The sequence below is a fragment of the Ailuropoda melanoleuca genome, chromosome 10, assembly GCF_002007445.2.
Source record: "Ailuropoda melanoleuca isolate Jingjing chromosome 10, ASM200744v2, whole genome shotgun sequence".
Classification (NCBI taxonomy): Eukaryota; Metazoa; Chordata; class Mammalia; order Carnivora; family Ursidae; genus Ailuropoda; species Ailuropoda melanoleuca.
This window is the reverse complement of record NC_048227.1, coordinates 98,382,252-98,396,263: the sequence shown is the minus strand read 5'-3', so window position 1 is coordinate 98,396,263 and position 14,012 is coordinate 98,382,252. Positions and strand designations below refer to the sequence as shown.

Genomic DNA, 14,012 nt, shown 5'->3' with positions numbered 1-14,012 from the left:
GGAACAAATATAATTCCAAATGTTTGAACATTACTGATTGGTAGCTCGACAGTACCACTAACACAAGTAGAAAAGGGCCTTTTTTTTTCTATTAAATAACACCAGACTTCTCCACAAGGACTTTAGGGCCCTTCCTTACCTGATGGCAACCAACTCATTCTATTGCATTCCCATCATGCCCTGGCATATCTCCATGTCTTCCTTCTCTGTTCCCTCTCCCAGACAGTCACTTAATGTCCTCTGTCCTCTCCACTGCCTAGATATGGAATGGTTCTTTGAAGCCCTGGCCATCCCCAGTTCTCTTAGCCAAAATACTTGGGGCTTCAGCAGGGTAATTTGTCTCGTTCTCCAAAAGCACTTTGTTTCTGTCTCTAGTAAAGAAGGATCCTGGTCTGACTTATGTCATCGACATTGCGCACATGGGCTTCCCCTCCCTTTGATGACCAGTCCCTCACAAAACAACGGCCTTCTCTCTTTCTTTTTGTACTGCTCGCTTGTAGTACTCTGCCTGCCTATAGGAATCGCTCAACAGCTGTATGCAAAGAAATCAAAATCGCACATTATTTGAAGATTCATTTTGAGCTGTGATGATCAATTTGAAGAAACAGAAAAAAATTTACATAAAAATNCGTTCTCCAAAAGCACTTTGTTTCTGTCTCTAGTAAAGAAGGATCCTGGTCTGACTTATGTCATCGACATTGTGCACATGGGCTTCCCCTCCCTTTGATGACCAGTGCCTCACAAAACAACGGCCCTCTCTCTTTCTTCTTGTACTGCTCGCTTGTAGTACTCTGCCTGCCTATAGGAATCGCTCAACAGCTGTATGTGCAAAGAAACCAAAATCACACATTATTTGAAGATTCATTTTGAGCTGTGATGATCAATTTGAAGAAACAGAAAAAAATTTACATAAAAATATGCTTGGGGAGTTCGACCCAGGACTCTACTTTGGCGGGAAGATGAGGGCGTGGGGGAGAAAGTTGGTAGTCATCTTTGTAGACGCTCATTGGGACCATGAAAATGAAAGTTCTTTGGGGAGTAGTGGTCCAAAAGGGACTGGAGACTGGGAAGACAGCTGTGTTGTGAGACAGGAAAAGATCATAAGAAAACAAATCTAACGTTTTGTCCTTGAATGAAAAGAAGAGCCGGAAGTAGAAGAAATAGGGTTTTATAAGGCGTATAGAATCAAGGAGAAGCAGTGTTCAGCCGTGTGGTTGGCAGGGAAGCCAAGGAGAATAGGCCCGAGCTGGTCCTTCAAGTTGGCACTTAGTCAAAAGTANTGAATGAAAAGAAGAGCCGGAAGTAGAAGAAATAGGATTTTATAAGGCATATAGAATCAAGGAGAAGCAGTGTTCAGCCGTGTGGTTGGCAGGGAAGCCAAGGAGAATAGGCCCGAGCTGGTCCTTCAAGTTGGCACTTAGTCAAAAGTAAATTGGCTGCCTCTGCCTTCTTTGCCCGCAGCTGAAACCAGCTGCCTGTATGGCCAGTTAATCCTACTGTTAAGCAAGGGGGCTGCGGGGCTGCAATGGTGCTGCTCTAATCTGGAGGCTGACCTTGACTTCCGGTTCTGATAACAGGGCTTCTGCCACTTTTCAAGGCTCAATCTTCAACTACCACCTCAGTTCCTGTTCCTGAGCTCTCAGGTCCTACTTCGTGCTTCCCTCTCTGTCTTGATAAACGTGCCCAAGAAGAGGTTCCTGCCGTCCTCTCACCATTGCTCCTTGTCCGGAGTCCCCGATTCCCAAACTCCATTCCCATAGGATCCCTGCCACCTGGGGTCAGACCTGCCTGCTAGCAACTTCGTGCAGCCCGGGCTTCTGCGATTCCACCACTGTTCTTGCCATCACCGACTGGTCTGTGGGGGCCTTACCTGGGGTAAGGGTGGCCCCAGCAGGGTTGTTAGCCACACTGGTCAGGAGCAGGATGAGTCAGAGGACATGAGCAAATGGAGCACCGAAGGGTGTGAAACATATGGACCCGAGAGCTGTATGGGTGCCTAAGGGGTGAGCGCAGAAGACACAAATCCCAGGAGGTAAGAAGGAAGTAGCTACCAGGATTCAGCAACTTAAAACATCATCAGTAGACAGTGCTATGCCCCAGGCTCTTATTTATCGACCACTACTTACCTGAAGCCTGGGGTGCTTTCATATAATTTGAAGACAAATGGCTGGGCACGGAGCTCCAGCCCTGCCCCTCCCTGTGCTTGGCCACGAGAGTCTGTCTGCCAGACTCCGCCTCCTCCCAGCACTAGAACCTGGACAGTGCACTTCAAACTGTTCCCACCCAGTAGGCAGATCTGATTGTGAGATCCAGCTGCTTCCTGAACGTTTCCTATCATTCTAATCTGCCAGTGCCCTTCTCAAATCCCTAAGGTTTAATATTAAGTGAATGGGGACAGAAGCAGAGATTAATTTCTGAGAAGTTTGGCAGGAAAATAGAAGTAGCTTAATGTTTGCTTTCCCTTAACCATATTTACTGTACTACTCTCGTCCTCGTCAAGAAAAATCCTCCCAGGTTCATGTTATAGTACCTCACCCAGGGGTACATCAAACCCTTTGTTTCAGGAGTGCCCGAGGTGGAACACAGAGATAAATGAGATGGGATGTCTATCCCAAAATGCAAAATCAGTGATTTCTGATACTAATGATAAACATCTCTAGCCACATATAGAAATTTTTAGAAGTAGTCAATCTACAAATGAACATAATTACTTGATCTTTAATTTAGAAGCAGGTTCCTATCTTTTTTTCTAAATGTCACCTGATGCCACAATTTTTATTTTAGGCCGTTCACATTGCTTTACATTGGGATGAAGGCACTGACGTGATCACGGGGTTAAAGCAGAAAACGTTCTACGGAAGACCTAACTGGAGCAATGAGTTCCGGCAGATGGCCTACGCGCACCCAAGGTAAGGTGCTCTCTGTCCTCTCCTGTGGGATCCTCCCTGGAGGCTGCCGCGGAGATAGAAAAGTCTAGAGCACGAACTGCTCAATGTGTAGTAGCGGGTACCTTGTGTAGAGAGAAAACATCGACCTTAGAAAGGGTGGTCATGGGGTTTTCCAGAAACCACAGACCTCCGCTTGACTGGCTTTCAACATCTAACAATTAGCAGTTGCGCTGCAATGATTCACACTTAAATTCAATCAAAGATGGTATTTCTTTTTTTTTTTTTTAAGATGGTATTTCTTAAACTGTCTAGGTCTTGAAGAAATGTTCAGTGAACACAGTTGATCTCAACTTACCCAACTGGAGAATTCACTTATGTCCAACTGTGAATTATATCTAGCATGTTCAGCAAAGCAGATAAAAAGTGTTATAAGACCAAGCAGAGATTTAACGTGGTGGTTAAAGACCCAGGTTCTGGAGCCTGAATGCTTGGGTGTAAATCCTGGCTCCACCATAACCACGAGCTTACTTTGGACGGGTTATTATTCTGCCACTGTCTTCGTCTCCTTCTCTGTAAGCTGCACTTAATAATAGTGCCTCCCTCCCAGGCTTCTGTGAGGATTAACTGTGTGAATACATAGAAAGTGCTTAAAACAGTGATTTGAATTCAATAAATGTTAGCTGCTATCATCATTATTATTATTATTATCTCATCACATTACTGTGTTATTATCATTATATAATAAACTTCAATGTAGAGGAGGAAGAGCGTTTGCTCTGGGACCACAAGACATGAGTGAAGACTGTGGTTTCTAATTCTTGAAGTTACTGGCTATGTGCCCTTAGACAAGGTAGCTTGTTCGAGCTTTTGGGCCCCATTGTAGAAATATGAATGACACCGTGTGGCCATAGTGTTGTTTTCATAACTCAAAAAATACATAGCTTGGTAAAGTGCAAAGCACTAATGCAAATATTTATCATTGTTATTCCGTGTCCCCTAACCCAGTCTCTGCTTTGAATCCCCATCATCTATGGCTCTTGAAAGTAAGTATGTCCTAATATTGTCCTTGTTTAAATAATAGTTTACATATTTGAAGATAGGCCAAGGAAGTGAGGAAGCATGCCACATAGATAACTGGGAAAGAGCAGAAGGACAGCATGTGCCAAGATCCTGGGGCAGCAGACACTGTTCCTGGCATGATCCAGGAGGCCAGTGAGATTGGAACAGAATGGGTAAGGGGAAGAGGGGCAGAAGGCATACAAGAGAGGTAACTGGGGGACTATTACAGACCATTGTAAGGCTTTGGATTTTATTTTGAGAGAGGAAGCCACTTAAACTCAAAGGCTTGAGCAGAAGAGTGACATGATCTGTCTTACGTTTAATGAGATCACCTCTGGCTGTTGTGAGAGAATAAATAAGTGTCCTAGAGCAGAAGTGGAAAGGCGGGGAGGAGGTAAACAATGGTGGTGGTTTGGAATAAGAGCAGGGCACATGCTGAGAGGCACGTTGGATGCTGGTATTTTGTGAAGTTAGAACTGACATGGCTAGTTGATGGATTAGATGGGAGACTGGCATGACCCCAGCTGGAATGGACTTACACTTACTAATTTTGGGATGACTAAGAGGAGCAGGTTTGCAGGCACAGGATATCAAGAGGTCGGTTTTTTGACATGTTTGGTTTGAGATGCCTGTTATACATCTAAGTGGAGATGTCAAGCAGGCAGGTGAATAGGAGTCAGGAGTCAGAGGTGTTCAGGCTGGAGATGTACACGCAGGAGATGTTAGATGTGAACCGTATTAGAACCAGGAAACTGGATGAGATAGACAAAGAAGCAAATTCAGATGGACAGGAGTTCAAAGAACTACCATATGCAGAGGAGAGGACAACATATTCTCTGTTTGTAGGTCACAGAGTTTAATATAAATTACTCGTAGATATCAGATTAATCATGTCATTTACATCTTCTCCACCCTGACCTTTCTTCTGTCCACCTTATCAGTGTTGAACCATTAAGAGTAAGTTAAAATCTTCTAGGGTCTTTCTGACTAAGTCCCTGTTTCCATCTCTCCCGGAAGTTCTGGCACTGCTGCTTTGTGGTCTCTCATCCGGGTCATTGTGTCCTGAAACCTCCCATAATCCCCTCGATGTTTTCTGCTCTAATGATGAATATTATTCATCTTTTGGTCAGTTTGGCTGCTCTTTTTTACATTTTTCTAATATTCTCTTTGTGCCAGAACTAGTCCATTTTCTTTTTTATTAATCATCACTAAATTTTTGAGAGGTCCCTGAAGCAGCTGTTTGAAGGGGATATGGTGAGGTGGGGGGGGGAGTGACCAGGTCAAGGTTCATAACCTGTCCAGGTCCAGCCCTGTAAGACCCCCAGCCAGCCCTGTATACCCTGCCCAAGAAACGCCAGACCCAAACCAAGAGCATTCACTGCAGCGGCTCCGGCTTCCTGAGCACACCAGGCCTGCATCAGCCCAGGAATGAGTCCATTAGATGTAGTGGGGACCTTCTCCTGACCTTGAATTGTCCTGAGAATAAAAGATTGCCAACACAAGAGGCCAAGAAAAGCTTAATCTTGAACTTCAGGATTAAGGGAGGGAGGGAGTAGACCGACTGCTCAGTTGCTTCCATCCTCAGATGACCTATGAGAGCTGGACAAGCCCATGGCCAGTGGCTTTGGGACTCTCCAGGCACCACTTCTGAAACCCAGTGGCTCTACTTTGTTTCTTGCCTTGACTCTTGCTAACACTTGGCCTAAAATCTAGGCCCAGTGTCCTATCTTCTCTCTAAATGTGATGTTTTGAACGCATCTCAGATTCCAGAGCCTCAGAATCTGGGTCCCTTGTGCTGCCTGTTCAACGTCCCATCCCAACTCCTAGACCCTTAGCCTCCTCTGAGCCCTGAAGTCACCACGCTTCATCTCATACCCATCAGATACTTGTCCAGGGGCAGAGACTGGATCATTTTATCTGTGAGTTCCTTGAAAAGATGGTAGCTGGAACACTAACAAAATGTTACAAGCTCATATATTACAACCCCGACCCAGATTTTTTTGTTGTTGGTATTTTCTCCTTTTGGAAAAACACATCTACTCATCTGATAAATGTTTGACACTTAGTTTTCAATTATAGGATGAATGCTCCCACTTGTAGGCTTTTGACAGGGACACATACATCTTTACTTTGAGTTCTTATACATAGGACCGCTCTTCGTTAGGTTGCCCCTTACTGATGAGTCATGTTGTATTTGTTTATTTCTGTTACATGTGAAGTTTGCAGCCCAGTGGGGAAGGCCTTTCAAACCAAACCATGTAGTTATCCTTCCCTCAGAAAGGTGTGAGCCAGAAACAGCACCAGGAGACCCAAGAACAGAACAGAGTTTGCACGCACGCTGCCCGGACGATTATGTCGGCTGGACATACTACACTACAAAGTGTGTCGTCCAAGCATGCCGGGACTGAGGAATAGGAAACAGTTTGAAGGCAGGAAAACCACACAGTTGTCACTTTTCTTGTTGCCCTTGTGAAGAGTGTGTTCATTCCTTTTCAGAAACTGTAATCAAAGTTTAGTATGTAAATGCACTTAAGACCCAATTGAGCTTTTCAGCACATTAGCTGATGGATAACTTCATCTCCCCTGGAGTATAAGAGGCCCCCTAAGCCTGTCACCAAATCAAGCCTCTACCGCAAACTTCCTAGCCCCCAAATTTTAAAAACAGCCTCAGACACTGGAACACAACTTATTATACAGCTTCAGCTATCGATGTAATTAATGTAAGACACATGTTGGCAAAGATTAATGATCATTTCTTCCCTGGAATCCCAGATCGTTGGTAAGACAAGTCACCAGTAGAGAGCTTAGCACCCCCCTTCCAAAAGACTTTTAAAATGACCTCCTTAAAATAATTTCGTTTTCTGCTGTGTAAAAGAAGATTTATGTTTAATGAAGCTTTTAATGAAGAAATCTCAGAAAGAGAATGCCAATAAAATCTAATTTTTAAACAAGAAAATCTAATTTTGAGAAGTATTTCAATATCCTGGCCTTTGTCCAGATATAAATGAAACACACAATCCAATTATTGTTCCGCACAAAGGACAAAGTAACATTAATTTTCCTCAAGATGGTTATTAAAGAGATAAACAGTATGTTTTTCCTTGATTATGTCAAGGATATGTTTGTTCCCAAGCCTACTTGGCTACTCTTACAAGACAGGTCTTTCCTGTCATTAGCTCATATCTTTTGGCAAGGATGGGTCAGAAAGAATTGGTGGATTTGTTAGTGGCCTCAGAAAAGATTCTTTGTTCTTGAGGGCCTTTGAAGTAGGCTCTCAACCATTTCTATTCATCAGCACGAAGCCAAGGATTCTTAGGGCTCTTACTCTTTTAAAAACATTTACCTGTTCACTCAAAGCTGGAGCTTGTTCTTGTTCTAAGAAGAAGGAGTTAAATCAAAAGAATAAAGGGAAGAGGGGCAAAAATATTTTTTTTTACAGAACATGAAAAACAGCACCAAAAATAAAGCTCGAAGGGAAGCAGATCAAAGAGAATAGTGCAAGCTCCAAAGGAACCAGAAAATTGCAAAAATAACAGTAATAGAGAAACAAATTGATGGGCATCAAAATGAATACAAATAAGGAAAGGGGAGGAAAAAATTAAAAAGAGATCAAAGACTGAAAGTAGAAAAATGGGAACGTGTACTCCATTGTTTTTATTTGTGATTAATTTTTGTAATTTTATCTGCTGTATTACAAAACACAAGTCTGGTTTTAAAAGAAGATCACCAACTAGTAAGTGGATATAGAACGTAAGCCTTTGATTGGCCCAAACTTGCAAGCATGTGACATTCGCTGTACATGGCCTGCATTGGATAAGATCAGAAACGTAGTTCAAACACAGAACAATGAAAACCATTCTCCTGACTAAATTACGGTAGGTTAATTAATACAGGCATCAAGAGTCACATCTTCCTAATCTATAGAAATGTGTATGTTTCACAAATATGGAAGCTGTATTTCATTTTTTGCAAATGGTCTCGACCTGTTCCCAAGCTTTCACAAAATATTCAGAAAATCATTTCCAAAAAGGTACACATAATGAAAATATATGTATCTTTGTCACATCCAGCTACTTTTTGGATACACACAGATTGTGCATATACTCAACCGTCTGGATCTGTGGATCGGTTGTTTTTTAATTAATTGAATAAAATGATTTTCCATAGGAAAGTCTTTGATCTTACATTTCACCGAGTATTTCTCGTTTGCCATTTTTGACTTATCCGCTAATAACTTCCCCATGCCATGTAGATGTAAAACTTCATGTAATTAACGACCATAAAAACTTTGAAGATGTGGCCATTTCTCCAAAACTTGAGTAGAAGTGTTTCTCTTTTCTTGAAGGAACAAATAAAGACTCTTCAGAAGAGTACTGCCGTTTGATAGAACTATTCAATCCAACCCAATGATGGAGAAAGGTGCCGACTTACCATATGATTGGGAACTTCTAATCCATATTGCAGGAATGTATTTTAGACCACCCATTGTTTTCAGAAATGTAAAAATACCTTTATACTAAATTGAGTAAATGTGTCCATCTGGAACCACATTTGCTTGTGTGCACACTCTCCAGTTCTCCATTTGTACATGCATATGTGCAAAATGTTTTTAAATGATATTTTTGAAAAATTCACATTCTGATGATAGCATACAGGACCCTCTATCTAATAGGATATTCTTAACATTGTTATATGACTAAAATGTTCGGAATACCAAAAGAAATAGATCTAAGTGGAAATCCCACACATGATATATGAGAGCTTTATGAGAAAAATAAAGCCACCATTAACTTATGACTGGGATATTATTAGTGTGTTTCAATAGTTCCTTTCCACCAGAGGATATCCAGTGTCCAGTTAGAGTCAGGTGAAGATTCAGTGAAAATTATTGGCCTTACTCTATTTGTGGTAGCGAAGATTAGAGAGGTTGGGTGAGCACAAGTGGATTTGTCATTATTCTGCTAAGTATCTTTGATGGTTTTACCTAGAAAATCTTTAGATATGGAAACCATATTAGCATGTTTCTATATGAAGGTGTATACATTTCTGTGTTTTATCAGAGAGGGGAACGGAGAGAGGATGGGAAGAAAAATGGCTCTACCATTTCTTGGCATCCAATGTTACGAGTCTTTTATTTCTCTCTTATTTCATTTTCTATTTGACCATGACCATCCTCAAAGGCAGCAACTTTTGTCTGTGCTCCACGGAGCTGAGCACAGTGGCCAGCAGCAATAAGTGAAGGGACCGTGAGAAGGATGTGGTAGCTGGGACCAGATTCCTAATTCTTCCCAAAGAAAATGGAGATGGTGGGAATAGCAAGTTAATTCTCAGTGGTGAGCAAGCACCGTTAGGGACGTTTGTAGCTCCTAGTGAACCAATGAGTAATTAGGATGCAGAGAAAAGTCACAGAGCAGGCTGCTACAAACCAACAGAGAGATGGGTTTAAAAAAAAAAAAAAGCTGGCCAACACAATTATCATCTGTTGCTGTGAAAAGAAGGTGTTGTACAAAATATAATTATATGATGAATCATTTGGAGGAATTTCTAATGAAAAATATTCACTAGGAAAGATTAACCAGAAGTTGTGTCCATTGTCTGATACCAAGTTTGTAGCCCTCCTTGTCTTCTTTCTAAGCCTTCATAAATCCACGGGAAGCTTCTGTTTATCGATTTTATTTGCAGAACACACTCAGGGTATAAAGTAATTTGATTTTTTTTTAAATGGGGTTTAGGGTCTGCCCCTACAGGGTTATAACTTACCAAGCATAAAAGCCAACACATAAAAACAAATGTACAATTTAAAGAGAGAAGGGCTTAAGGCAGCAGAACCTGGAAATCCAGCAAGGTGGTGGGATTACTCCCGGGCACACCCACTCTCCCATGTATCTGCTGAGCGGAAATCTCCTGGTGGGTGACATTTTGGATGCCTTTCATGCATGGCATCGCTGAACTGTTTTGAAAAATGCATCAAACCCCACAGAAAAGAGCACAATAGTTATTTAGCAAATAAGAGGGGGAATGGGAGGATTCTCTTTATTGTTTATCAGAGCTAAAAATAATACTGCTAATGTTAAAACCATCTTTGTGGCTCGTGTAAAATTTGTCCTTTTCTCATCAAAGTCAGCATCCCAGACTGATCGATGCCGCTAATGTCGTCCTGGATCCAAGTCCTCATTCATGTGTAAGCTCTGCAGCTTGCAGGCTGTAAACTGAAGAATATTGCCTTGCGTTTTTATACTTCTCTTACAGGGAATCTTGTTTTTAATTCTAAGCAATCGTGGGTAATTAAACTTTATAGAAGAATTATTTTCTCTACCAACCCTATTAGGGTTCTGTTGTACTTGTCCATTGCCTCATAAAAGAAAGAAAAAAAAAATGCAGCCGCATCTGTGCCTTCCCCATTTGTGCAGACTCTCAGCTCTGTGAGTCACACAGTGTGCATTTGTGATGAGAAGTTTCCACACTTGAATCCTCAAATGCCAAGGAGGGTAAGCGAGGCAAGCGATAGCTAGGCGGTCCTGTGCAGGGATGGGAAGGTGCAGAGTGCTAGTGAAAGTAGATAATGAATGGCCTTTATGAGGCCTTTTGGCGACTGCATAATCATGACAGTTCCATGAATACAGCCAAGTGTGTACTTCGTTGTGCAGTGTAATAGCCACAACTTCAAAAGAGGCTGGGTTGCTGTGAGCGGCTGGGGACACCAGTGGTTCACCTGGCCGCTAGCAGTCAGAACCCTTTGAAATGGAGTCTTAAAGGCAGAACATCAGAGAGTATCCTCAGGACCTGCAAACAGTCACGACAACTGCAAACGGAAGGGCAACTCCAGCCTGTTGGGAATGGGCCATTGGGCAATCGCTTTGGTGACACCTGCGCGAATGGAAAAATACCACCACCCATAACGACGTCTTTGAACACGGATGCAGGGGATACCTCTGGGCACCAGACACAAAGCCGAGCTGTGACTCTTCGCTGGGAAGGGTTTTGCCTGACCCATCTATCATTCAAAATGTTTCACTCCAGAATCCAAACAAGCCAGTGCAGGAGTGCTGATCCAGGAGGACTGTAATCATCCTCGGGGTAACAGCCCCTGTCACATCTTCTGTTCAGCTCCGTGGAGCAGACGGACATCCTGGGGGTCAGAGTGTAGGCTGTGACTGGAGCTCGCCATGTGCCAAGCACGGGACGGAAGGCTACACCTGCAACGTCATGTCGAATCCTCTCGGAGGTTCTAGGAGCTAGGTCCTATAATGCCCCCCATTTCATAGATAAGGAAACGAGGGGCTTTGAGGACATAATAAACCACATCCCCTCAACAGAAAAGTGGTAGAACCAGCAGCATTCTTAATCGGTGCCTTCTATTTCCATAAACATCTTAAAGTTGTTTCCTTAAGTCATAAAATCCTATTTTTCAGTGGAAAATACTTTCTAAAGAGGCACTTTCTCAAATTTCACCATGGGAATAATATCTTCAAAAATAGAACTTATATATTTTAAACATATTGTCATTTACAAATGAGTCCACTTGATAAGTTCCTTTGAAGCTAGAGTTTGAAATATAATTGAACCATCAATTTCTACCATGCTTATTGTGGTCCTGGAACACATAATTAAAATGTGGACTCGATACATGGCTGAGAACCATGTTAACATGTAAGCTAAGANTATTGAACCATCAATTTCTACCATGCTTATTATGGTCCTGGAACACATAATTAAAATGTGGACTCGATACATGGCTGAGAACCATGTTAACATGTAAGCTAAGAAGAACGAGGCTATAAAGGAACTTCCCAACCACAGCCAGCTATCAAGGAGCAGAGATGCTGGGTGGGCCAGCCCTAGAGTCCCAGGAATTTCTCCAAGACAACGTTTCTCAAAGTGTGGCTCACAGGACCATGTGCTTCAATATGATTTGAAGGCCTTGCTAAAAATGCATTCCTTAGATTCAAGCCTGGGAATCTATGTTTTAACAATCTGCCTGGGTGATTTCATGCACAGCAAAGTAGGCGAGCTTGTGCTCTAGACTAGACTAACTAATTCAACTTGTGCCGGAGACGGGAAGAATGCGATAAGGAATAGAACGGTGCAAGACAAGGGAAGCATCGTCCGTAAGTCCCTGTAGAGACTGGCTGTGCCTGACTTCCAGGGACAACCTGAATCCTTGCACCAGTGTGTCCTTTATATAAATGCAGAGCTGGCAGCTGTGGTCCCCAGGGATCTGAGCAGCCCGGGGACAGTCACTATATGCAACAATACCTCTTCCACACATTTTTCTGAAATGCCCTGACTAGAGATGGCAGCTTTCGGGTGATTGCACTTTCAGCAATGTCTTTTTCCTTTGCAATTCTTCTTTTTGGCCTTCTTTGAAAACCAAAGGCATTCCAACAGGGAGAATAAACTAAGCTGCTATCACTTTAGTATAAATTTTATTATCTATAAAAAGGCAGGGCTGAACAAGTATGAATAATAACTAACACTTTTTAAACCTTTTTGAATGCATTAGCTCATTTTATTCTCAATGAAACATATAATGTAGTCATTAGCCTCTCCGTTTTGCACATGCCAAGACTGAGATCTTGCCCAAGATCATGCAGATCATAATCAATGGAACCATTTATTCATTCATTCAACAAATGTGTGTTTTTTACTGTGTGCCAAGCACTATTCCGGGCTCTGGGATGACAGTGATGAGTAGAGCAGAGCAGGAAACTCACATTCTAGTCACCAATCCAGGAGGACATGAAATCAGGGTCACCTGACCAGCAATCCAATGTTATCACCTCTGTCACTGAAACTCCCTCCCCTGTCATCACGGCCCTGCTACCCTCAATCTCCTGGGCTCCACCTGCCCATGTGTTTCAGGGTCTAACAAGAGTCTGGGAACCGGTGTGGGAGCACGGCACTGAGAGTAGGAGAGAGAACCTAAGAAAAAGGAAGTGAGTGAAGAAAAATAAAGTCACAACCGCAACAGCTTCACTAACTTTATAACTCCGTCTTGGTTTCTGGCGAGGCTTGCTCCTGCATCACGTGTTCTCTCCTTGTCTTATCCTACTGCAGCGGCAGCATCGGCGTGTTCTTCTGTGGACCCAAAGCTCTCTCAAAGACACTCCAAAGGATGTGCTGCTTATATTCCTCAGCCGATCCCAAGGGCGTCCATTTTTACTACAACAAGGAAAGCTTCTAGACCTTGGAGAAAAAAGTCCATGTGTTATGTAAGTGGCTACAATCATGTAGGTCAGCCGTCAGGAAATGTTTCCTGTAAAGGGCCGTATAATAATTATTTTAGGTTCTATGGACCATATGATCTCAGTCACAACAACCCGACTCTACCGTTTCAATGCACCAAAGTAGCCACAAACAGTAAATACATCAAGGTATGGGCATGGCTGTGTGCCAATAAAACTTTATTTATAGACATTGAAATCATATTTCACGTAATTTTGTCATGGAACATTCTTTTGATTTGTTTCAAATGATTTAAAAATGTACAAGTCATTCTTAGCTCATGGGCTATCCCAAAATCAGATGGTGGCCCCTATTTGGCCTGCAGGAGGTGGTTTGCTGAGCCCTGAGAGATGTCATTTTTCTCAAACCTGTTTGTATGCTCAACAGTGCTTTCAACATGGAGACTGATATGGCTGCCTGGCTCAGAGTCTCCTTTAGAAGTCATTTCAAATTTCATCACCCTCATGGCAGAGACATCTGCTTTCTATCCAAATCTGATCTTTTCTGCTTAAACTTAAGCTCCTTTGTGTTTTCTTTTCATCCTCTATAGACCTGAGAAATCACCAATGGGGGTTATCTTTCACAAAAATCCTTTATATCTTGAAAGTGATAAAATCATCTCTTACCTATCTTTTTTCTAGTCCAAACAATACTAGATTCTTAACCTTTCAGCCTAGGATATATATTCTAGCCCCTCAATCATTCTTGTTGCTCTTCTTCAAATCGATTTCCATTTCTTCACATCCTTTTAAAATGTGTGGACTAAAATGAGACATAATGGTCTAATAGATGGATGACTAGTGTTGGGGAGAAACGTGATTTTTTAGATATTGGGTGCCA

The 14,012-nt window shown here is 42.3% G+C and overlaps 1 protein-coding gene across 1 annotated transcript in view; it reads left to right on the top strand.

Moving 5' to 3' along the window:
* Positions 1 to 13,131, top strand: part of NOX3 (NADPH oxidase 3) — a 59,440-nt gene extending 46,309 nt beyond the window's left edge. Inside the window, exons 12-13 of the mRNA XM_002927151.2 lie at positions 2,785 to 2,909; positions 13,005 to 13,131. Coding sequence (XP_002927197.1) covers positions 2,785 to 2,909; positions 13,005 to 13,131 — 252 coding nt within the window. The remainder of the gene's footprint in view (positions 1 to 2,784; positions 2,910 to 13,004) is intronic.
* Positions 13,132 to 14,012: the final 881 nt, after the last annotated feature.